The sequence below is a fragment of the Mytilus californianus genome, unplaced genomic scaffold, assembly GCF_021869535.1.
Source record: "Mytilus californianus isolate M0D057914Y unplaced genomic scaffold, xbMytCali1.0.p SCAF_2, whole genome shotgun sequence".
Taxonomy (NCBI): Eukaryota; Metazoa; Mollusca; class Bivalvia; order Mytilida; family Mytilidae; genus Mytilus; species Mytilus californianus.
In genome coordinates this window covers 126,299,271-126,324,624 of record NW_026262668.1, presented here as the reverse complement: position 1 = coordinate 126,324,624, position 25,354 = coordinate 126,299,271, and the positions used below count along the sequence as shown (strand labels likewise).

Below are 25,354 nucleotides of genomic sequence, written 5' to 3'. Positions count from 1 at the left end.
TGTGCTTAATATTGATATATCGAAAATTAAATCACGCTGATGTTTACAAAGCGAAAGCAGCACATCATATTTGAATTGTTGATATTATTCCACATTTGTGTTCTTCAATTTACATGTAGTAGCGTTATCGACATCTAGCAAACAATTTCGCTCAAACCGTAGCAAGGCGTAAGATTTTGGTCCGTGTTGAAAGTCTCACTGTTTCACAGAGATGACGAACAGCAATCAAAGCGCTGTTAATTTTGGTTTTGTCGATTGTGTGATGGATTTTACGTCATGAATATTGATTGATTGGTTGATTGAATGTTGATTGCTTCACGTTCAGCGAAATGATGCATTAATTGAATAAATATACAGTACTCCTTAATGTCCAGTCGTGGGGGTATAAACTGTAGATTTATATCAAAAAAACTTGTAAGTATATATGACGTCTTGCATAATTCTAAATATTATTCATACTTAATGTTGACCTAGCTTATTACTTAACTGTCTTATCTCATGTACATGTCGTAACTGTATAATTCCAGTTTCTGAACTTGTTGCTTCGGTAATGAAATGAAAAGTTGTAAACGGATATACACAAAAATAATCGTTGATACACAAATACAGAGAGAGAGAGACAGACATATCTTATTTTTATAATATACATCAGAGTAAACATAATTTTATATAGTTTCCTAGATTACATTGAACCAATGCATGCAACTTACATAGAACCAATGCATTCGACTTACATAGAACCAATGCATTCGAATTATATAGAACCAATGCATTCAACTTACATAAAACCAATGCATGCAACTTACATAGAATCAATGAATTCGACGTACATAGAACCATTGCATTCAACTTACATAGAACCAATGCATTCAACTTACATAAAACCAATGCATTCGACTTACATAGAACCAATGCATTCAATTTACATAGAACCAATGCATTCAATTTACATAGAACCAATGCATGCAACTTACATAGAACCAATGCATTCAACTTACATAGAACCAATGCATTCAATTTACATAGAACCAATGCATTCAATTTACATAGAACCAATGCATGCAACTTACATAGAACCAATGCATTCAACTTACATAGAACCAATGCATTCAATTTACATAGAACCAATGCATTCGAATTATATAGAACCAATGCATTCAACTTACATAAAACCAATGCATGCAACTTACATAGAATCAATGAATTCGACGTACATAGAACCATTGCATTCAACTTACATAGAACCAATGCATTCAACTTACATAAAACCAATGCATTCGACTTACATAGAACCAATGCATTCAATTTACATAGAACCAATGCATTCGATTTACATAGAACCATTGCATTCGATTTACATAGAACCATTGCATTCAACTTACATAGAACCAATGCATTCAACTTACATAGAACCAATGCATTCGACTTACATAGAACCAATGCATTCAACTTACATAGCAAACCAATGCATTCGACTTACATAGAACCAATGCATGCAACTTACATAGAACCAATGCATTTAACTTGCATAGAGCCAATGCATGTAACTTACATAGAACCAATGCATTCAACTTACATGGAACCATTGCATTCAACTTACATAGAACCAATGCATTCAATTTACCTAAAAGTAATAAAACTCCCTTTTTTGCCAAAAACTGGTCTTTACCTCCCGAAACTAGTTTTTTATGTGGTCTTTTCAAGTCAATTGTGATAAAAAAGGAAAATGTTAATAGTTTCGGGTTATATGGGTACTTGCATCACTAGTTATAGTACATCATCCATCGACCAGATCTTGTCGGGGGCTTGTAGTATTTACATTACTGGTAACGGTTTTCACGAAAGTATACTTATTAGTTATACATGGTACCAATGGTGGTTTCTGGATACCGATTTATTTTGCAATTAAGGTGCAATGTTACGTCAAAGTTGGTCAACATTATGTTTTAGCATAATCTCATGGAAATTTAAGGAAAGAGGTATGACAAATTTCCCCTGTAAACAGGATTGTATTCGTCTATATATATACTTTTTCAAATAATTTTCAACATGTTTCTAATGGAATTCGGCGCTTAATTTTGCTATTTTTTTATTTTTTGATAAAAAATTAAAAATTTCAAATGTCGTTTTGTAAGTGGATAAAAGGACGTCACTAATCAAAATGAAATATTATGTAACGAACAATTTACAACTTAAGTTCCAACATAATTTTGTTTTACATTTTTGGATAAATACTCAATTTGCCAAATTCTGTCAATCTTGCGGTTTTGGGCTACTTCGGGCATCTAGAACAAAGTCAACTTTTTAGAATTAGCCATTATATTGTAAAATTGTCAAAGTGAACACATGGAGCTGTGAAACTGTTTCATTAATAAAAGATTGACATACCTATTGAAATGGTCCTATTGTGAAATAAATTCAGGGATATTGACCTGCTTACCCTTCCGGAGCACATTAGATATCCCCCAGTTTTTCGTGGGGATCGTGTTGCTCAGTCTTAATATTTTTATGTAGTGTTTTGTGGACTTGCTTTTCTTTTCTGAGTCTTTTGTTTTTTGGCATTGCGTTGTCAGTTTATCTTCGTCTTATAAGTTTTGAATTTTGCAAAGGTATCTTCCACCTCTTTCTAGTTATATTTGATTTTTCCCCCTAAATCTAATTAATTAAAATTGAAAAAAAAACGGAATATTGTTATTGGCTGAGTTCAAAGGATATGAATGACTGCTAACAAAATAACTTTTTGTAAATTAATTTAAAAAAAAAGTGTAAGTCATATATATTTTCTTGCAGTCGAGTGTTTGTGACCTCTTTCAATGGCGTAGGATTAGACTGGAAAGTGTTTGAATATGTTTGCCTGGGGAGGGGGGGTTACAATTACAAATCTCAACTCCACATTAACTGCTTGACAGAAAACTTTCATATATGGTAAGATTGTTTGTCATCATGTAAGGTTGGCCATACTTTAACGTCATCTTGATTTGACAGTTCTTGGGGGAGTTATGGGACTTTGAAAATTGTTTAGATTTTTGTAACACAATGACAAATTGTAAATGCAGCTTCCGTTTGCACGAACTCTTTCATACTTAGTATGATTTTTTTGTAGTTGACCAAACTATACCGTCGTTTCGATTTGACAATTTTTGTGGGAGATGTTGGACTTTTAGTACTGCTGTACATAAGTCTACAGTCCAAACAATTGTATTCTAAAAACAGTTACACAGCGACATTTCCCCTTCGGCATAGCAATCGTGTTAATATTGGTTTAAAGAGCATTTCTTTTTATTGGTCAATTGTATTCTACAGTTACACAGTGGCATTTCCCCTTCGCCATAGCAGTCGTGTTAATTGGTTGAAAGAGCATTTCTTTTTATTGGTCAATTGTATTCTACAGTTACACAGCGACATTTCCCCTTCGGCATAGCAATCGTGTAAATATTGGTTTAAAGAGCATTTCTTTTTATTGGTCAATTGTATTCTTCAGTTACACAGCGATATTTCCCCTTCAGCATAGCAATCGTGTTAATATTGGTTGAAAGAGCATTTCTTTTTATTGGTCAATTGTATTCTACAGTTACACAGCGATATTTCCCCTTCGGCATAGTAATCTTGTTAATATTGGTTGAAAGGGCATTTCTTTTTATTGGTCAATTGCATTCTGCAGTTACACAGCGACATTTCCCCATCGGCATAGCAATCTTGTTAATATTGGTTGAAAGAGCATTCCTTTTTATTGGTCAATTGTATTCTACAGTTACACAGCGATATTTCCCCTTCGGCATAGTAATCGTGTTAATATTGGTTGAAAGAGTTTTTTTTGTCAATTGCATTCTGCAGTTACACAGCGATATTCCCCTTCGGCATAGCAATCGTATTAATATTGGTTGAAAGGGCATTTCTTTTTATTGGTCAATTGTATTCTACAGTTGCACAGCGACATTTCCCCTTCGGCATAACAATCGTGTTAATATTGGTTGAAAGAGCATTTCTTTTTATTGGTCAATTGTATTCTACAGTTACACAGCAACATTTCCCCTTCGGCATAACAATCGTGTTAATATTGGTTGAAAGAGCATTTCTTTTTATTGGTCAATTGTATTCTACAGTTACACAGCAACATTTCCCCTTCGGCATAACAATCTTGTTAATATTGGTTGAAAGAGCATTTCTTTTTATTGGTCAATTGTATTCTACAGTTACACAGCAACATTTCCCCTTCGGCATAACAATCTTGTTAATATTGGTTGAAAGGGCATTTCTTTTTATTGGTCAATTGTATTCTACAGTTGCACAGCGACATTTCCCCTTCGGGATAGAAATCGTGTTAATATTGGTTGAGAAAGCATTTCTTTTTATTTGTCAATTGTATTCTACAGTTACACAGCAACATTTCCCCTTCGGCATAACAATCTTGTTAATTTTTATTGGTCAATTATTGAGTGTTACATGAGATGATATGTTAAGGTATGCTTCGTTTAAGTCATGGTTTGGTTTAGGAATTATTTATGCAGTCTGTCGTTTTGAATGCTCCTTTCATTTTTTCTAAAATTCCCTTCAAAGACGACGTTGGTGCCTAGTAATAACCTGTTTTTTCGTATTTGGTATCAGTATTAAGCTCTGTGTTTTGCAGCAAAACAATAGATTTTGACTTTTCTAGTTTATAAATATATATATTTTTTGTATTGATCGAATATGTTTGTTTTGGAAAAACGTTTTAGGAATTTATCGATGACTGTTAGCGTCTACTTCAGTACTTCCGAGGCATTCATTACTTTGGTATCAAGGACTTTTACATACGATTTACCTACAGAAATAAATAGGACCAATAAAAAAATAATTACACACGCATAATGTGTGTGTCGAAATTGCATTGGGTACCTGTTCATGCTAATAATATTAATTTGTATTTCTTACAGGATGAAGACTTTGTTATCTGTAGTTTTCCTGGCGTTTGTATCATCAACAAGGGGTGAAAGTCAAGGTGTATATATCACCGATACATGGAATGGAGGATTCCACGGACATTTTACTCTTAGTCCAAGTCAAGCAGTAGATGGCTGGACAGCACATTTGAAATTCAGTAGTGCTGTAGACAAGTTAGAGGTATGGTTGTTTTTTAATACGAGTTTTAAAACACATTAATAGTTTTAGAATTAAGATTGATGACACTTTAAAAAAAAAGGAACAATGTATCAAGCATATAATAAGAAGCTTATGAGGTCACAATAATAACGAGAAAGGTTCGTTATTAGAACCACTCAGTAAAAAGTTAACCTCGGTGCATAGTCATGACAGCGATGACGCATGTCAGATGCCAAATGAACAAAGGTGCTGTTATCAAATTGACATATTTTACATATTAAAATTTGTCGCATTTTGTGATGTTCAATCATTTAGAATTCTCTAGTTATTGTGGATGGACTCTAGTGAACCATTATAGAATGGGTATGTGTATACTAAATCTTATTCTAATGCGAGCATGTGAGATTTTGTATTGACGATGTTTTGTGTTTAGAGGGAAAAACATTTCCGTTATCTGAAAATCATTTAGCAGACATTTACGTTTTTTGATTGAGTTAAGCCTTCCAATTGATATTTTATAGTGTGTTTTTCTATGTTGTGATGTTATACTATTGGTTCAAGGTTTGGTACCATTAAAACGTTTAATCCCGCTGCAAATGTTTGCACCTGTCCTAAGTCAGGAATCTGATTACAGTAGTTGTCGTCTGTTTATGTAGTTCATACGTGTTTCTCGTTTCTCGTTTTTATATAGATTAGACCGTTGGTTTTTCCGTTTGAATGGTTTTACACTAGTAATTTTTTGGGGCCCTTTATAGCTTGCTGTTCGGTGTGAGCCAATGCTCCGTGTTGAAGGCCGTACCTTGACCTATAATGGTTTACTTTTATAAATTGTAACTTGGATGGAGAGTTGTCTCATTGGCACTCATACCACATCTTCCTATATCTATGATTCATTGCATTACAATAGCAATAACTGTATTGTATTTTGATGATCATTTATTAAACAGACATGATTTATTGCATTTGAATAGCAATTACTGACATTTATTTTTAATTAATATTTGACGAGGTTAATCATAAGATCAAGTTGATCTTTTACCGTGTTGGCTGTTCTGTTTAAGGCATGTTGGCTGTTCTGTTTAAGGCATGTTTGCCTTGTTGCTCTCTAGCGTCATATGATATTGGCTGCTGGTGGAATGTCATGACCCGATGTTACCATCCCCAAAAAAGTCAGTGCTTCGGTTCTGGCATGATTTAAATTATACTGTAATATCATTAACGATACAAATTAATGGTGATGCTCGAGGTCAAAATATTTGAAAAACCGAAACTTATATAAACGTTGAAGAGCTAATCAAACCAAAAAGGACCTAAAGTGTAGCCAAATCCGTACAAAAAAAATATGCTGTTTTGGCTGCTATGTTTATTTATATCAAACTTTTTGTAGCTTTGGCTACTAGTGCCAGGTGTAATGAAGGATGGTTATTACATAAACACGTGTCGTGCCTTTTGTTATATTTGTACATGAATAATTGAAGTCACTTTATAAGATTCAAATATCATGATTATTAATTAAGAGGAAACAGTAAAACCAAGCGTGGTTATGACACAATTAATCTTGATACAATTTTACCACCAAAATGCTTCAAAAGCAACTATTCATGCTTCGTTTTCCCTTCATATTAACATGTGCTTCGTGGATTAATTTTTTTCTTAATTCATAAATTTTGAAAATTTAAGACCTGGACAGCAAATTTGGTTTCCACTAGCAGTGATCATACAGAGTTTGTTCTTACGAATAAAGATTATGATAAACACATTGATGCAGGAGGCGAACTGAAGGTCGATTTTAATGGACGTGCCAGTGGATCTTCCGCCCCAACAGCCACTGTATCGATAGAAGGCGTCGATGGAACTGGTACAGGAACAGGAACTGGTACAGGAACAGGAACCGGAACAGGAACGGGAACTGGAACTGGAACCGGTACAGGTACTGGTACTGGAACGGGAACAGGAACAGGAAATCCCATAACACCTGCACCAGCTAAAGGTGTCGGTAAGATTAATTTAATATTAGAACAGGAACTCCATTCCAATTAGACGGTTTCTAAGTCTCAGTACGATAATTGAACTCCTAATTCTTATCATTGTCACCAAGAACATTAGTTGAAAAATGTAAAGTCGTCCCCTCCTAGTACATTAGGCAGGCTCTTCTTTGGGGTCAATGCTTACGGATGTCATGAAGAAGAAATGTATAATTTGATTTGTCTTCATACAGGATGTTTTGATACTCTGACGATGAAATACCTCCCGCTCACATGCGCAACGTAAATGTCATAATTTGAAGCAATACTCGTACTTTGATGGTTTTAATTTATCAAAAATTTTACTAGCACTCACAGAACTAGTGCACGTAAGTAGGAATTCATTCCTGTGACCTCAAACGGGTTTATACATATATAATCTTTTTGGTTGCCATGATGCTCACCAATGTGATAAGACTTAACATTAAACATTTCAGAAAGAGTCCACGAAGATTTGAAGATAAAGGACATGCAATAGGACACCTATAACTATAGTCAAATCCAATTAAATTTAAAAACCAAACTGCTATTCCGCTGTAAATTTTAAATGTTATTTATTTTTTAGCTGGCTCAAAAATGAAATACGATTATGGAAAAGCAATGTCACTTTCTATTAAATTTTATGATGCTCAGAGATCTGGAAGACTACCTGCCAACAACCCTATCCCATGGCGTAGTAATTCTGCAGTTAATGATAATGGTGACGGCCACGATCTTTCGGGTGGATGGTATGATGGTAAGTAATTTTCATTTCCATCACATGTTTGTAAAACGAAAGGTTTTAAAACGTTCGAAAAGTATATCAAGCTAAAACAATGAAATAAAAAAATATCAAACCTATAAAGTGTGAGAATGTAATACGTAAAAATATTGAAGCAGAGAGAAGGTAATAGTTGTGGTAAATTTTATAACTCTTTTTTATGTTTTAGCTGGAGATCATGTTAAATTCAACCTCCCTATGGCATGGTCTTCACATGTGCTCACTTGGGGATTGGAGAAATTTAAGGACGCGTATGAAAGTGCCGGTCAACTAGATATGATGTATGACATGGTTAAGTGGCCACTAGAATATTTTATGAAATGTTGGGAACCAAGCAAACAGCAATACTGGGTACAGGTAAGATAACCGGCTTATGATGATACCAGTATCAGAAACTGCACTCATAAAAGTGTCATCTATATTTTTTGGTCGCAAGTGTCATCAGGATATATACTAGTAGTACCTCGATGAGAAATCTCAAATGTGATTTCATAAACTATATACCTGTTAATTTCCAGTTAAGGTCAGTTTGGCCTATCCACACTATTGTCATTAAGGCTGCATTAAAAATGCAACCATATCTGATGACATCACGCACAAAGAAAACAGTTTTGCTTTATACATAGATTGAGCGCAATTTTTTTATTAAAAGAAACTTGCACTAAAGTTGAACCACATGATATATTAATGCATGGATGTATTTGAGATATTAATCAATTACTAGTATTAATATAAATATCGAGTGTTTAATTATCTGGTCGTATATGGTATTCCACCAGGATCTGTTGTTATTACTATTTATATTCACGGTCTATATACATTGTAGGTGCATGTCGGTCATATAAACGAAAATCAAATTTCCTCACAAATGGTAAATTTTAAGCATTCATATTTTCTTATTTTGTATTTATATTTTATGGACAGGTAGGCGATGGACATAAAGACCACAGTTTCTGGGGTAGACCTGAAGACATGCATATGGACAGACCTGCGTTCAAAATAACGGCAGGTTCTCCAGGAAGTGACGTTGCTGGTACAACAGTTGCTGCATTGGCATCCGGATATATTGTTTTCAAAGACAAGGGTTTGTAACTCTTGTTGTTTTTTACAACTAAAGTGCAGGATAAGACATTTCATCCGTCACTGAAATCGATGGTACATGTAGAATACATATGAGCTACTTTGCAATAAAAGATATTTCCTAATTTAATTGCTATCATTTTGTTATTAATCTAACATAATTTATAAGGACTTTATGATTTTAAATAGCTGGAAATAACATTTACATTTAAGAAATAAGTTAATTAAATCTTCCCGGATAAGATAATTTATGAATAAACCTGGTACTTAAAATGATAATAATATATAACAGTGTCTTTACTGATCACTTATAAGACTATTGTAAAAATTAGGCATTTATTTTTTCAGATGCTACATTTGCTGCTAAATGTTTGGAAAATGCCAAATCTTTGTATACATTTGCTAAAGCCCATCCTGGTATCTATTCAAACAGTGTTCCACAAGCAAAAGATTTCTATGGGTAATCATATATAATGTAACCAGCTTACGTATCTATATTTGAAAACACTTATAATAGTCTACTTTGTGAACTTTTTAATAATATGAAAAAGATATGAAAAATAAAAAGGAAAAAAACAACTTTGCTTTCCAGTGATTGTTAAGATTTGTAAACTATCAGAAATTGTTAACTCAATATATGTGTTAACATGTAACACCAGTGGTTTTCAGTACGTGAGTGGGATACTGCGGGGAGAAGAAAATAGAAATCCTTTGGATTCAGCAATGTTATACCTTAAAACGTGATGGTTTAAATAAAAAAGAAGAACAAAATTACAGGGAAACTTTAAATTAGTAGAGTTGCATCAATCTTAACATTTTTGAAATATTAGTCACTGGACGCTGTTTATAAACGTATACACAACATGGTATAATTTGAAATATTTATATCTACAAAAAAAATTCTAGGTTTTTTTGTCTACCTTAATCACATCAGGCGTATATAAAACTGCATAGTTTTACATGCCCGTAGAAGGGAATTCGTTTTCCGAAATGTTGTGTTTATTTGTCATCACATTGATAATGTTTTATATATTTGCAAACAAAAAAATGTATTTAAATTACATTGTTAGGCAATCTATATGAACGTTTTCATCAGAAACTACATTTGTTGCCATATGTTTGTAAATTGCCAAATCTATGTATATATTTGCTTAAGTACATACTGGTTTGCATTCCTACAGTGTTCCACATGAATGTATGTATGTGTTATCACTGACAGTTACCATTTCTTTTTAATTAAAAAAAAAAACAAAAAAACAGGGAAGTCTTAAAAAAGAGATATTTACATTTCGTTTTTCGCTTCAATAGATCAAGCAGTTGGAAAGATAATATGTGTGAAGCTGCTGTAGAACTGTACAAGGCCACTCAAGATTCCAAATATCTGAGCGATGCTAAAGGTTGGTTCAATAGTGGAACTGCATGGGGATATTCCTGGGACGACCAGAATGTAGGCTGTCAGGTAGGTTTTATCATCATTGTAGGATGATGACCATGTGATAACTATATAGACTGTTATTACTCCAACCAAATAGTACAGAACTTCTTCAAGTCTTGTGAATATTGAAATTTAAGAACTATGGTAAATAAATTTGAACTTTTATTCATATCACGTTTTAGATGGAGAAAAGTTCAAGAATGGAAATTATTTCTTATAAGACTATTGTTGACGTTAAATAAAACTGTATAGGCTTATGTATTACTCCCTTGGGGGAAACGGTAACGGAAACTTGGTGATTGATAAACACGTTCAAATCATATCATTAACGTGTTCCTGGCATCATTCTATAAACAACACCAGTATAATGTCTTTTTTATATAAATACATGCACAACACATTTTTTATAAATATATTTTGTTTCAGCTTTTACTATGGGAGGCCACACAAGAAGCTACATACAAGACATCTGTTGAGGCCTTTGTGAAATCGTATATGCCGGGTGGATCTGTACCATATACACCATGTGGTCTTGCCTGGAGGGATCAGTGGGGAGCTAACAGATATGCTGGTAAACAAATATTGTCTATTTGATTATTATACATTTTGTTTACTTACACCCTTTTTACCTCGGATTTATCTTTATTTCAATTTAATACACAGTGTGATGATTTCTTAACTTTTCTTATATAAAATGATCATAACCTTTACTAACTATGTCAGTTTAAAGATTGAAAAACATGAATCAAATCTTCTAAATTAAAAGATTGTATTCATGCTTATATTAGATGTTGTAATTGAATTGTCAGTAGATTTTTTAGCTGCTAGAGAGTAATCACATTTCTACATTTCTACGTCTGAAGCCTAGAAGTAAGTTGTCAAGTTTAGAATATAACCTTTCTGCACTGAGAGTCAATCTTAAGGATCCAATAATTTACGATTTATGGTTAAACAAATTGCAATTCATGATTTACATTGTGTATTTAATGTTCAAGTATAAAACTTATTCGCTGTTGAAAATGAAAGTGGGTTGGTTTGTCTGTAGAATTATACCTTGAATTAAACAAAAAAACTTTAATTTTATAGCCAATGCTGCTTTTGTTGCTGTTACGGCGGCTGCTGATGGTATTGGCGGTGATTCTTACAAAAAATTTGCCATGTCACAGATGAATTATATTCTTGGTGATAACAACAAACACATGAGCTACGAAATAGGATTCGGTAGTAATTTCCCAAAGAAACCTCATCACAGAGGAGCGTAAGTATGATAGGATTCGGTAATAATTTCTCAAGGAAACCTCATCACAAAGTAGCGTCAGAATGATAGGATTCGGTAATAATTCATCGAGGAAACCTCATCATAAAGGAGCGTCAGAATGATAGGATTCGGTAATAATTCATCGAGGAAACCTCATCATAAAGTAGCGTAAGTATGATAGAATTCGGTAATAATTTCTCAAGGAAACCTCATCACAAAGGAGCGTCAGAATGATAGGATTCGGTAATAATTTCTCAAGAAAACCTCATCACAAAGGAGCGTCAGAATGATAGGATTCGGTAATAATTTCTCAAGAAAACCTCATCACAAAGGAGCGTCAGAATGATAGGATTCGGTAGTAATTTATCAAGGAAACCTCATCACAAAGGAGCGTCAGAATGATAGGATTCGGTAATAATTCATCGAGGAAACCTCATCATAAAGGAGCGTCAGAATGATAGGATTCGGTAATAATTCATCGAGGAAACCTCATCATAAAGTAGCGTAAGTATGATAGAATTCGGTAATAATTTCTCAAGGAAACCTCATCACAAAGGAGCGTCAGAATGATAGGATTCGGTAATAATTTCTCAAGAAAACCTCATCACAAAGGAGCGTCAGAATGATAGGATTCGGTAGTAATTTATCAAGGAAACCTCATCACAAAGGAGCGTCAGAATGATAGGATTCGGTAATAATTCATCGAGGAAACCTCATCATAAAGGAGCGTCAGAATGATAGGATTCGGTAATAATTTATCAAGGAAACCTCATCACAAAGGAGCGTCAGAATGATAGGATTCGGTAATAATTTATCAAGGAAACCTCATCACAAAGGAGCGTCAGAATGATAGGATTCGGTAGTAATTTATCAAGGAAACCTCATCACAAAGGAGCGTCAGAATGATAGGATTCGGTAGTAATTTATCAAGGAAACCTCATCACAAAGGAGCGTCAGAATGATAGGATTCGGTAGTAATTTATCAAGGAAACCTCATCACAAAGGAGCGTCAGAATGATAGGATTCGGTAGTAATTTATCAAGGAAACCTCATCACAAAGGAGCGTCAGAATGATAGGATTCGGTAGTAATTTATCAAGGAAACCTCATCACAAAGGAGCGTCAGAATGATAGGATTCGGTAATAATTCATCGAGGAAACCTCATCATAAAGGAGCGTCAGAATGATAGGATTCGGTAGTATTTTATCAAGGAAACCTCATCAAAATGGAGCGTCAGAATGATAGGATTCGGTAGTAATTTATCGAGGAAACCTCATCACAAAGGAGCGTCAGAATGATAGGATTCGGTAATAATTCATCGAGGAAACCTCATCATAAAGGAGCGTCAGAATGATAGGATTCGGTAGTAATTTATCAAGGAAACCTCATCACAAAGGAGCGTCAGAATGATAGGATTCGGTAATAATTCACCGAGGAAACCTCATCACAAAGGAGCGTCAGAATGATAGGATTCGGTAGTAATTTATCAAGGAAACCTCATCACAAAATAGCGTCAGAATGATAGGATTCGGTAGTAATTTATCAAGGAAACCTCATCACAAAGTAGCGTCAGAATGATAAGATTCGGTAATAATTTCTCAAGAAAACCTCATCACAAAGGAGCGTCAGAATGATAGGATTCGGTATTATTTTATCGAGGAAACCTCAGAGATGAGGGGAATAAAGCAGGATACAACTATAGTCACTGAAAATAATGTACTGCATTGCATGAAGTAAGGGTAGAAATGAGAAACGTTTAAAGATGTCGTTAATTCTAGAAAGATGTCCAACAGTTTTCGAAAAATTAAAATAATTTGATCAAGATATACTTTGTAAGCATAATTTTATTGATTTGCCCTTTCTATATTGGTCTAGAAGATCATTTGGACTTATCAATCTTGTCAAAAATCATCTAGTTTCTCAACTATGGTTATCGCAGTTTTATAGTCACTGAAAATACTGTATGACATTTCACGAAGTAAGATTAGAAATAAGTTGAAATAATGACAGATGTCATTAAATCCAGATAGCTGTCCCATGGTTTTCGAAAAATTTAAATATTTTGATGAAGATATACTTTGCAAGCATAACTTTATTGATTTTCTTTTTCCATATTGGTACAGAAGATCACTTTGACTTACCAATCTTGACAATTTAAACTAAAATGATCGCAAGTTTTTATATATATATATATTCAGCACTATCAACATATTTCAATGTTTCAGCAGAAATTGTAGATTTGGTGGAAGCTAAACTGTCATAAAAATTGTCAAAGGATGCTTGTATTTCTAGTCAAACGTTGGCCTCTTTAATATGTACCACTGACATTTTAATGAGGATCAATACAATTTAAGTGAAAATTAATTCATGAGAAACAGTTCAGCTCCTTTTTTATAATGCAAAAATAATGCAAAAATAGTTATTGAAATAATGCATCAATTCGAATAAAAAATTTTGAACTATATTAAAACCCTAAAATACCTGTTCATTTCATATCAATTCGTTTACCAATATTTAAGTTAAAACTTGGATTGAAAACTTTCAAAGTTGAAATAATGTAAATTTATAACATTAAAATTAAGGTTGCAGCTCATCCGGTAGTGTTTGACATTACTCAAAACAACGTTCGCTTTTCTGTGTAAACCAATCTGATTTATAAGCTCTGAAACGTTTTATATTTTTGGCTTCATCCACCTAAGCTTTGCTTAACCATAGCTGATATTATTCAAGAGACGTGTATTGGGCTTTTGAAATTGGGAGCCTACGGTTGTTTACTTACACTGGCTCGGTACTACTGCTGGTGGACTGTTAAGTCCCTGAGGGTACCATCCGTCTAGTAATAAATGCTTCGACGTTATGACCGTAAATAGTATGTAATTATACTAAAAGTAAAGTTGTAGCTCCCGCAGTCAAACTTCACCTAAGACGGTTTGGACCAATTCGATATTGATGCTCCCATGTGTTTTATACTTTTGATCTTGAGCGTACACGATGAAGTTTATTCCAGAAGCATGTGTCATTCGTTTATTTTCAAAATACTAGACAGATATTTAAAATATAAGCAAACCCTCTATAAAATACATTTTTAAATCTGCAAAAAAGGGTCAACCCAACTTGAAATAATATTGATTTTGTTTTGTTTTAGATCTTGTACTCAAAGTGGGTGTGTAAGTGACGGTCAAGATAGTCCACATCAACTTGATGGTGCAATGGTTGGTGGTCCAGGACGTAATGACGACTACCAAGACAACAGACAAGATTACGTCAAGAATGAAGTAGCCTGTGATTATAATGCAGGATTCCATTCAGCTAATGCAGGTGTGTAGCATATGGTTACAATGCAGGATTACTTTTGTCGGGGGAGGGAGATAGGGGTTCGCTTGTCATTAGATCCTTTTCAAATTTGGATAATGGTTATCACATCCACCTCAGATAATACATTTAAAGACAGGGAGTGTTTCTCCAGAATATATTCATTGTGTGGGCATCGTGGGGTATGTTAGGATTCTGACTGTAAAATAACCATAGGGTTACCGACTTCGTTTTTGGTGTATTTGCCTATCTGATTCCTAGTTGGTAAGGAAACATGTAAAAATATCTACGTATTACGGCTTACAACGCGATGACACTACGCTAATTTCGACGTTTTGTGGTATTTTTTCACCTAGTACATCTTTTTGAAAAACGAATACCGTAAAAACGAAGTCGGTGAACCTATTTTTATGTTACATAATGAAAAAGCGAAATTTATGTTTCAAGAATATGTATTTTTCTTTTTAGAAAAATGTATGGATTTGAAATTGGAGATTTGATGCTTCGCTGATTTTATGTGCTTTCTATACAAATGTTCACTTATTTTGAAAGAATCCATTTAGTAATATTTCAAAAAAAAAAGGGATACAAATTTTTTTTTTTAGATTTTCAGTTATAGTTTTAACGAACAAAAGTTGTATTCAAAATTTTACCAAAATCTGTGACACAGCCCATTAACTGTACCTAGACCTTCAGTATTTTTTGTTAAGAATTAATATTAACATATATTGACTGACAATAACAACATTATTGTATCCTATCTTTTCTTGCAGGTCTTTACCACTTTGCTGTGAATAACCAATTGCCACCATCTCCTCCAGCAAAATGTTAAAATAAAAAAATGGTGCTAATTGCTGACTTATTAGTTTCAAAATCAGGATCATGTATATTAAGTGAACAGTGGTGTACTGTGCTACTGTTGTAGTTAAAAGTTTCAAAGTAAAAGCAGTTTTTTTTTGTTTCTTTGTACAAAGTCGATATTATTTAAGATATTAAATTGGTCCAAAATAACGTAGATTTGTATATTACTTTTATACTTGTCTTTTTTTACACACCAGTGATGTGTCTTATATGGACAAAGTCGCCATTACAAGCTAAGAAAAATCAAGTCTTAAGTTCCCTAAATTTAGTCTTTGTAAGTTGCATAGATGCAAGGACATGAAAAAGGGTATAACATATATATTCTTTGTATAACTATAAAACAAATGTGGGACCGTCGAATTTGAAGAGAATTGAAGAAAAAAATCCAAACCAGTTTCGCTAGTTTTGGCTAAGGTCATTTATTTAATTGGAAAAAACAAACGCGCATGTTGACAAGATAGGTCTCATCAGTTTTAATCCAATTAGATACGAAGTTGAAGAGCATTGACAACCAAAAATTTTCAAAGTTTGTTCCGTAAGTAGCTATATTCATCTATGCCTCACCCTGGGGGTAGACTATTCTTATTGTTTCGAATTACCCAATAGTTTATACACAGTAGATACAATGACAGTGCCAATGATATTGCATGTTAACCGAGGATTTCGGGCTATTGGGCTGGTGATAGTATTTAATATATTTTTTATATAAACACCGGGTATCATACCCGGTGTTTATATAAAAGATATATTAAATAAAAGGAGATGTGGGGGCATACGCCAATGAGACACTTACACAATGACACATAAATCAAAAGGAGATGTGGGGCATACGCCAATGAGACACTTACACAATGACACATAAATCAAAAGGAGATGTGGGGCATACGCCAATGAGACACTTACACAATGACACATAAATCAAACAGCATTAGGTCTTCAACAATTGACAGGTGCACACTTTGTCAAAATCACGATATTAAAGATCCACGAAAATAAATGAATCCACATAAATACACACATATTTACATACATTTTGTGTTACCCATTTATATTTGTTCCCTTGACTTTTGGAATTTGAAAATTTTAACATGAACAGCAATTTTATCGGGTGCTTTTATTGGACCATTAGGTGGGCCCTGTTTATAGTGATAAATTATGGACTTTGACAAAATTGAAACCAGAATGCCATTTCAGACTTCTGGATATATCCGCATTCCAGAATAACCATCTTGAAACATCTGTACTTTTTTTTTTCAAAGAAATCATCCAAATGTTTGCATCTATAAATTTTGTTTTTATGATCTCAAAAAAGAGAGGCGAAAGACACCAGAGGGACATTCAAACTCATAAGTCGAAAATAAACTGACAACGCCATGGCTAAAAAAGAAAAAGACCAACAGACAAACAATAGTACACAAAACACAACATAGAAAACTAAAGACTGAGCAACACGAACCCCACCAAAAACTGGGGGTGATCTCAGGTGCTCCGGAAGGGTAAGCAGATCCTGCTCCACATGTGGCACCTTAACATACGTTGTATGTCAATTTTTTTTTTCCGTATTCTATAAACAACTATCAAAGTATGTATAAACAGTTATAAAATATTTTTTTTACATTATGCTCAAACACTTTGGAATCTGAACTCTGATTCGTTTTCAAACGCCTCTTGTACCATATTTCCAATGTCTTGTCTATCAATTCTTTCCAAAGCTTTCCTTAAACTTTCTACCAGGCTTTCGTAAGGTCGTTTTGGTCGCCACTTCTGAAACATGTTTTCTTTAAAGTTGGTTTCCTTCATTAGTTCGTTCAGTACGTTCACTGACATGTTTAAGTTGATACCTAATCTGTGGCATTCTTCATCAGTTAAACTGTCCCCAAGTCTTTTGAGTGATGCATATCGAAGGACTGTACATCTTATAGGACCTAAAACAAAATAACAGGTTTTATACTTATAATTCTTTTTATAAAATTTGTTATCATATTTATTTGAAATATACCTGTATAAAATTAACAGATGTTCTGGAATCAAAATTAGTCTAATGTTAATTAAGACATACTTACACCTTAAGTAAGTATCCTGGATGTTGATTGGTTGATATCTATATTATTTTTTGGTATATTTTTTATCTGATAAATTGTGTTAATATTTCACCCATGTTCAGAAGGGGAATTTATGATATAAAAACTTCATGAATGTCAAGGTAAAAAGTAAAATAACAAAAATACCGAATTCCAAGGAAAATTTTCAACGGAAAAGACTTTATCAAATGGCAAACTCAAATGGTAAACGATTCTGATTTTACTAAATTTGTTGCTCAAGAAAATAACCATCTTGAAGACACCCTATCTTCTTGAAAAGTAAACATGTCGCATTGCCTGAAGACTTTGATTCAACTTATTGTTGACCAATCATGCAGTTTCGAGGAAAAATTTTAAAAAAACTTGTAAAATCTGCAAGGAGATGGGCAATACTTTTTTCATTTTTTGTGCTTAAGATTAATCTTTATGAGATGAAATACATCATTTGATATCTTAAAACCAAAAATTACTTTCTGTAAGATTGAGAAAAAGCAGAATGGCAATGGTACGCAGTGAAAAATGAGGAAAATACCAATAAAGAGCTGCGCCATGAGCGCATGATACGCCCGTCGCTTTTTCAAGGAATAAAATTCCATAACTCCTCAATTTCATATCAGAAATTTATGAAAAAAAACCAAAGGGAGGTTATTTTAATAGATATAAACCAGTCACCAAAGTTTCATGAAAACTGCTCAAATCATATTTTAGTTATTGTCCGAAGACTGGAAAATCACCGTTTTTTATGAAAAAAAATCCCACAACTCGGAAATGTATAATCTAAAATTTATAAGAATCGAAAGGGAGCTTACGTCAATAGATATAAACCAGTCACCAAAGTTTCATGAAAACTGCTTAAAGCATTTTTCAGTTTTTGTCCGAAAACTGGAAAATCATCCTTTTTTAATGAATAAAACCCCATAACTCAAACACATAACATCTAAAATTTATAAAAATCGAAAGGGAGCTTACGTCAATAGATATAAACAATTCACCAAAGTTTCATGCAAATTGGTTAAAGCGTTTTTGAGTTATTGTCCGACATGTTGACGACGGACGGACGGACAGACGGACACCGGTATACCATAATACGTCCCGTAAACGGGCGTATAAAAACTTAAAAGTAACATAAATTAAACATAGAGATAACTTAATAAATCCAATACCATACTACAAACAAAGTCAAGTGCCGAAACAAACACCTACCACTAAAATGCAAACATTTGATGGCTGTAAAACTAAAAGGGCTTTATTCATTTTGTATTTACATTGTATCATAGATCAAACTTATTTGTTCAGTGTATGTTCACTGGTGTTGATATGTCTTTTGATTGAGTTAAGTCATTTCAATTGATATTTTAAAGTGTGTCTTTCTATGTTGTGATGTTACACTATTGTTTCAGATAAGCGTGAAGGTTTGGTACCATTAAAACGTTAAAACCCGGTGCAATTGTTTGCACCTGTCCTAAGTCAGGAATCTGATGTTCAGTAGTTGTCGTTTGTTGATGTGGTCCATAAGTGTTTCTCGTTTCTCGTTTTTTATATAGATTAGACCGTTGTTTTTCCCGTTTGAATGGTTTTACACTAGTAATTTTCGGGGCCCTTTATAGCTTGCTGTTCGGTGTGAGCCAAGGCTCCGTGTTGAAGACCTTACTTTGACCTATAATGGTTTACTTTTATAAATTTTGAATTGGATGGAGAGTTGTCTCATTGGCACTCATACCACATCTTCTTATATCTATTTAACAGAAAATCCAAAACCCTAAAAGAGTAACTTTTCTCGAAAGAGCTGACTTGGGTGTAGTACAACTATGAAACCTTTGAACTCAAACATTGCTTTCAAAATGTATTATATAAATCTGGCCAATAATGCAAGAATTAGTTTGAGGCAGCATGCAGGATTGTGTCCTTTTTTCGTTTTAGCTATCATAGGTCCATTTATCCTTTCTTCCGAATGGATATATATTGCTCGTCAATATTGCTGTAATTTTGCTAACAGAGGGATGTATCATTTGTATTATGTATCTATAACTTACATTCAGGATCATTTGGATCAAGTTTGGTCTCTCTAAACAATTCTTCTGGAACTGAAATATAGACAATAGTCCAGAATATTATACACTTTTATCTAAATAAAACTATACAATTAATATTTATTGTAATCCTGCTTCACAGGATACTATTATTTGTTTTCATTTGTACAAAATCATGTAAGTACAGAATTAAATATTTGATAATATTTATTCATAAAACTATCATATTCTGGGTTCACACATGTACGAAAACTAAATTGCATAGGAAAATGAGAAACGTTTACAAATACATATGTTTAACTTGGGCTGGGACTATTATAAATAGTCCCAGACTTGGATGGCCACAAGGGATGCTCGCTTGGTTGTGTGTGATGTATAAATACGCAGCGACGTCAATTGTCCAACATTTTTCAGGGTAAAATCTTTTTATTATTATGAGTGGTCGTGCATATAGTCACAAATGCCCATGTTATTATGAGTTTGATTTTCTATAAATTTTCCACACAAAAAGGTTGTTTAACTTAGTCATTTTATACCGCCTTGAAGAAAGTCAATTAGTTAAGCCTTGTCATTACATAATAAAGGAGAAATGGATTGATGACTTTTCTTGTGGTAAACAGTATTTTTAGCATATGTTGTACTTTCAGAAAAACAGACCCTGTTGTTATCTGGATTTCGCAATTACCATGCGCATGTGTAGTAATATATAACATACACAAGTTACCGCCTGTGTTAGAAGAATACGAAATGAGAAATCGTTTTAACTGTCTACTAATTACAATTCATTTTCAACTTTCAAAAGATTTCTGTATAAAGTGTCAGCAAAAAACTGTGATTGTCTGGTAAAACTAATGATCACTAATATATATTTAGAAACCGTCATTCATACATTTCCAAACCATATTTTATGGATATTCGACAAAAGCGTAAGACAATTTGAATACAACTGAATTAAGGACAATAGAAGCCACGCAAATAGCAACAGCTTAAACAGTCCCATGGTGCAGGTCACCTTTATAGTATTAGTCATTCAATTATTTAACTTACTTTCTACTTCAGTAATTTTGACAGCAATTGGTAACGTTGTTAGATATTCAGTCTGCGGTTTTTGTTCTTTGTCTTCATTTCCAGTTGCAATGTACATCGATTTTGGACAACAACTACCAAACAGACCAGGTTTTGTCATAACCTCAGGAACTTTATTCAAGTCTTCTTTCTCGTGTGACTTTGACTCCACTTCAATAATTTTGTCAATTATTACTTCACCGCTAGGAAGCTTGTGTGAATCAACTATTTCTTCACCGCTAGGCAGCTTGTGTGAATCAACTATTACTTCACCGCTAGCCAGCTTGTGTGAATCAACTAAGTTGAATGTCCTATGATTTTTCTTTTTGTTTGGATTGAATATAATGATTTTGTCACTTTCTGTTCCTTCGGTTCCTTCTTGTATTAGCAGATCCCCTGAGAACGTTATCTAGATAAAGTAATAAAGAGGCAAAAGATACTAAAGGAACATTCAAACTCATAAGTCGAAAATAAACTGACAACGCCATGGCAAAACAAGAGGCTCATGAGAGCCTGATATTGCTCACCTGCAATTTCAGTTTCGGGCATTTGACTTATTTGTAGATCTTACTTTGCTGAACAATTTTGTCATTTACACTTTCTCTCTTTCTATAATAATATCAAAGATAATACATAACCCAAAACTGTAAAATTTCCTAAAAATTAACTATTTCTTGACAGTAACCCAACAATAAGTTATCCTATTGGTCTGAAGATTACTTGACAGGTAGATCTAAACCTCTTTAACACTTTCACCTGTGTCAGTTTTGCTCTTACTGCTTTAGTTTTTGAGATGAAAGCCAAAAACTTCATTTGACCACTATGTTCTATTTTTACAGAGGATGACCTTGAGGTCACTCCAGTGTATTGCCATCGCCTAAATTTCCATTATGCAAATTAGTTTTGGGATTTCAACCGATCTATAAAAATTATAGATCCGCGGTCATTACAAGGGAAAAAAGTGCATTTGTATACCTGCGATTCCGTTCTCCGTTCGTACGATGTTTCATCAAAAAATGGAATCATTTCAGTTGTTGATTTAGTACTGAAAATTTGACTGAATTATCTCCTTATTAAATACGGTTTTATATGTTTAATAGGTGTTTAAGAAAGAGGTCAGGTGCTCATGTTCATTCATAAAATTATCGTTCATTCATGAATTTATCGTAAAATCAAAATCACTACACAGGTCACACAGGTTGTCAAAAGATTACCTGTATAGTATCTAAAAATAGACAAACTTAACTGACTCCCCTTACTGTAGTGTGTGATAACATTTTGTGAGGGAATTCGATGTTTGCTATACCACTGTTCATTTCAACGCACTTTATGACGATACCACTTTATCAATATGAATGAAATTTTTTGCAGTGTTTTAAGAAATAATTTTACTTTAAAATCGCGTATCATTTGTGAACTATTAAATGTTTTACAAGGACGAATTTTCTGTATAAAGTCAATAATTGTGTGAACTTTTGAAGCCCAAACTTTTTATAGCCTTAAATACGCTAATGAAAGATCCGAAAACTATACCCATACAGAACGACATGTTTTCGAAATTGTAGCAAAACTTTTGGTTGACAAATTTTAATTCGTTATTGCATAAATATTAACTTGAAATATCTGTCATTTTCTCCCTACCCAGTTTACCTCTATTACTCATTATGATGTGGACTTGACATTGTTATTGAATCTTATGCAATTTGATTGGATTAAGTTATTATTAGATTACCTTCAAACTGTTCATGCTTTTTCGTACGAGTATATTGATTAAATCAGAGCGTGCATGAATGTGTACAGAAAATTAAATGACCTGCAAACTGGACACTGGACCAGTCCATATTACGTTTTATCAATGAATAGATTTTTTTTATATCCCAAATAACAGGGCCCATAAAGGGCATAAAATCAGATACAATTGATTTACATAATTGGTAACAACAACAATAATAGCGGCATATAAATAGATATTTAGTATATAAGCATTGTTCAGAATCAGATGAACGAAACTTAAGGTATGAAAGGTAACAATTGCCACTTTTTATCTTTTCACATAATTTTCCACATACACATTAGATAAATTATTTTTGATAGCCTATTGCGGAGAAAAAAGAGAAAGTTTACTGTATTAACGTTCTATTCCATTAAATACGCCATTTTTCGAAGATAAATGCAGAAAAACATTAATGAACGGCTACGCCAGGTAAAATTGTTGTTTATCCTAAAAAAAAATACAATTTTCAGTTTCATTAGAATATTATAATAATAATAAATCCCAAATTTATGTAGTCATTAGATAAAGTCCTTATATGTCCGATCTGCCTATTTTTGGACATCAAAAGACAATACGATCGTTTTAAGGTCAATTTCGTCTACCTCACACAATCTTGTTAGGCACTATAATGAAATGGACCTGAAATTTATTTCACATGTTTCCTGAAAATTGATAAATATCAAAGCAACATAGAGCTGTTTGTTCTGTTTAATTTAATGTCATGTTTGTTTGTGATGACCCCCCTTTTCGGGATTGCATCAGAATTATAGTTATCTCGTATCGCATGAGGATGACACATGTCAACTGAGCAATTATGTTTGGGACTTAGTTTTAAGAAATGATGTCAAAGTAACATTATGAAAATATTTTTAGTAAGCTGAAATATATATTTATTTTTTACATGTTTATGTCTTGTAAGATATTTTATTTCTGTCCCGTTTTTCAACATTTGCGTCTGGAAAGTTGAAATGTTTTAACTGAATGGTTAATTTAAATTAATTATGAAAATGGTTAAAATTAAATCAATAAAGGAAGTTATTGCCCAGTTACAAACACTACCAGGGGATAATCCATAATGATTTTTTTTTCAGTTATATGTTTCAGCACATGTATAATTAACCCCAACTTTAGCCTGGTAAACTTGTTGTCTCCTTGTAAAATATAAAACATATTTAAAATGATTTCCTGCTAAAGTCTTATATTGATATAAAGTTAAAACCGTCTTGCTTCTCACTAGTCAACACTCCTGTCCTGTCAGGTTTAATTCTTATATATATGGATGAAAAATAAAAGTCCACAAAACATTAACATGGCAGCAATTGCTTTTACAGCCTTTAAGACTTTGACTTTTTTTTTACAGAAGAGTGTCCACCATGCACTTGCATTACACTATAATAATAGTAGAATAGTATGATATACAAAAAGATGAAAATTATATATACATGCAACCGTAATATTAATATAATATATAACAACAAACCAGTGTATTCTCTGGAACTATTATTATATTAGTATAATAGTCTAAGGTATACTGATTTGTATCACTACAATATAATAGTTATTACGGTGAGGTTGAATTTCCTGTCATTTATTCATCATCCAAGCACGAACTTGTATAAGAAAAAAAAATCTCTGTAAATTAACCTCAGTTTCATGTATAGAGATGTGATCTGTTTCTGTGACATGTGCTTTTGACCATCCACAAGAACCTGCGGTCATCCGATGTTCAGTACTTCAGTACTTTGATTAGAAACTGCCGTCATGTTTTTTAATGGATCAAACCCCCGAATACAATCTATAAACTAAATACCCTAAGGAACATTCAATTAAAGTTTTAAAGTATTTGGCTAAGTAGTTTCAGAGAAGAAGATTTTTGAAAAAGTAATTAGACTTTCACAAAAAATGTAAAAAAAAACGTTTTAAGGGCAATAACTCCTTAACTGCATTTGACCCGTATGTTCTATTTTTAGTCGTGGCGGCCATGTTTGTTAATGGATCAAAACTACGGATACAATTTATAAACCAGTTACCCTAAGGAACATTCAGTTAAAGTTTAGAAGTATTAGGCCCAGTAGTTTCAGAGAAGATTTTTAAATGTTAGCAAACATAATGAACAAATTGTGTAAAATTGTCTTTAAAGGGCAATTACTCCTTGAGGTGTCAATTGACAATTTTGGTCATATTAATTTTTTGTAGATCTTACTTTGCTGAACATTTTTGCTGTTTACAGTTTATCTTTATCTTCAATAATATTCAAGATAATAACCAAAAACTGCAAAATTTCCTTAAAATTATCAATTTAGTGGCAGCAACCCAACAATGGGTCGTTCGGTTAGTCTGAAAATTTCAGGGCTGAGAGATCTTGACCCTATTGAACATTTTTACCCCTGTTGATGGATCAAAACTTCGGATACAATTCATAAACTAGATTCCCTAAAGAACATTCAGTTAAAGTTTGAAGGTAATTGGCCCAGTAGTTTCAGAGGAGAAGATTCTTGAAATAGTTTACGACGACGACTGACGATGACAGACGACGGACGACGACAGACGACGGACGACATCGGACGCCAAATGATGGCATAAGCTCACATGGGG

The 25,354-nt window shown here is 33.3% G+C and overlaps 2 protein-coding genes and 1 long non-coding RNA gene across 4 annotated transcripts in view; 1 reads left to right on the top strand and 2 right to left on the bottom strand.

Moving 5' to 3' along the window:
- The first annotated feature begins 4,916 nt into the window (after positions 1-4,916).
- On the top strand, positions 4,917-15,887 carry LOC127730932 (endoglucanase A-like). The gene is made up of 11 exons (XM_052239563.1): positions 4,917-5,100; positions 6,760-7,075; positions 7,669-7,839; positions 8,033-8,220; positions 8,788-8,947; positions 9,292-9,403; positions 10,252-10,402; positions 10,805-10,949; positions 11,465-11,636; positions 14,782-14,954; positions 15,722-15,887. The coding sequence occupies exons 3-11, from the start codon at positions 7,680-7,682 to the stop codon at positions 15,778-15,780; spliced, it is 1,320 nt and encodes a 439-aa protein (XP_052095523.1). The 5' UTR covers positions 4,917-5,100; positions 6,760-7,075; positions 7,669-7,679; the 3' UTR covers positions 15,781-15,887.
- On the bottom strand, positions 11,584-14,773 carry LOC127730937 (uncharacterized). Of its 2 annotated transcripts, XR_007995382.1 has the most exons (5): positions 13,301-14,773; positions 12,909-13,020; positions 12,181-12,796; positions 11,845-12,068; positions 11,702-11,788 (listed from the first exon to the last, which is right to left on the bottom strand). It is a non-coding gene; the product is annotated as an uncharacterized LOC127730937 (long non-coding RNA). The 2 variants fall into 2 exon arrangements; XR_007995383.1 differs by lacking the exons at positions 11,702-11,788; positions 11,845-12,068 and adding an exon at positions 11,584-11,676 and having other exon boundaries at positions 12,181-13,020.
- Positions 15,888-17,400: 1,513 nt separating the features above from the next.
- The window catches only part of LOC127730931 (uncharacterized), a 41,677-nt gene continuing 33,723 nt past the window's right edge, over positions 17,401-25,354 (bottom strand). Inside the window, exons 11-13 of the mRNA XM_052239562.1 lie at positions 20,968-21,394; positions 19,924-19,974; positions 17,401-17,734 (exon numbers count right to left, since the gene is read on the bottom strand). Coding sequence (XP_052095522.1) covers positions 17,433-17,734; positions 19,924-19,974; positions 20,968-21,394 — 780 coding nt within the window. The 3' untranslated portion in view covers positions 17,401-17,432. The remainder of the gene's footprint in view (positions 17,735-19,923; positions 19,975-20,967; positions 21,395-25,354) is intronic.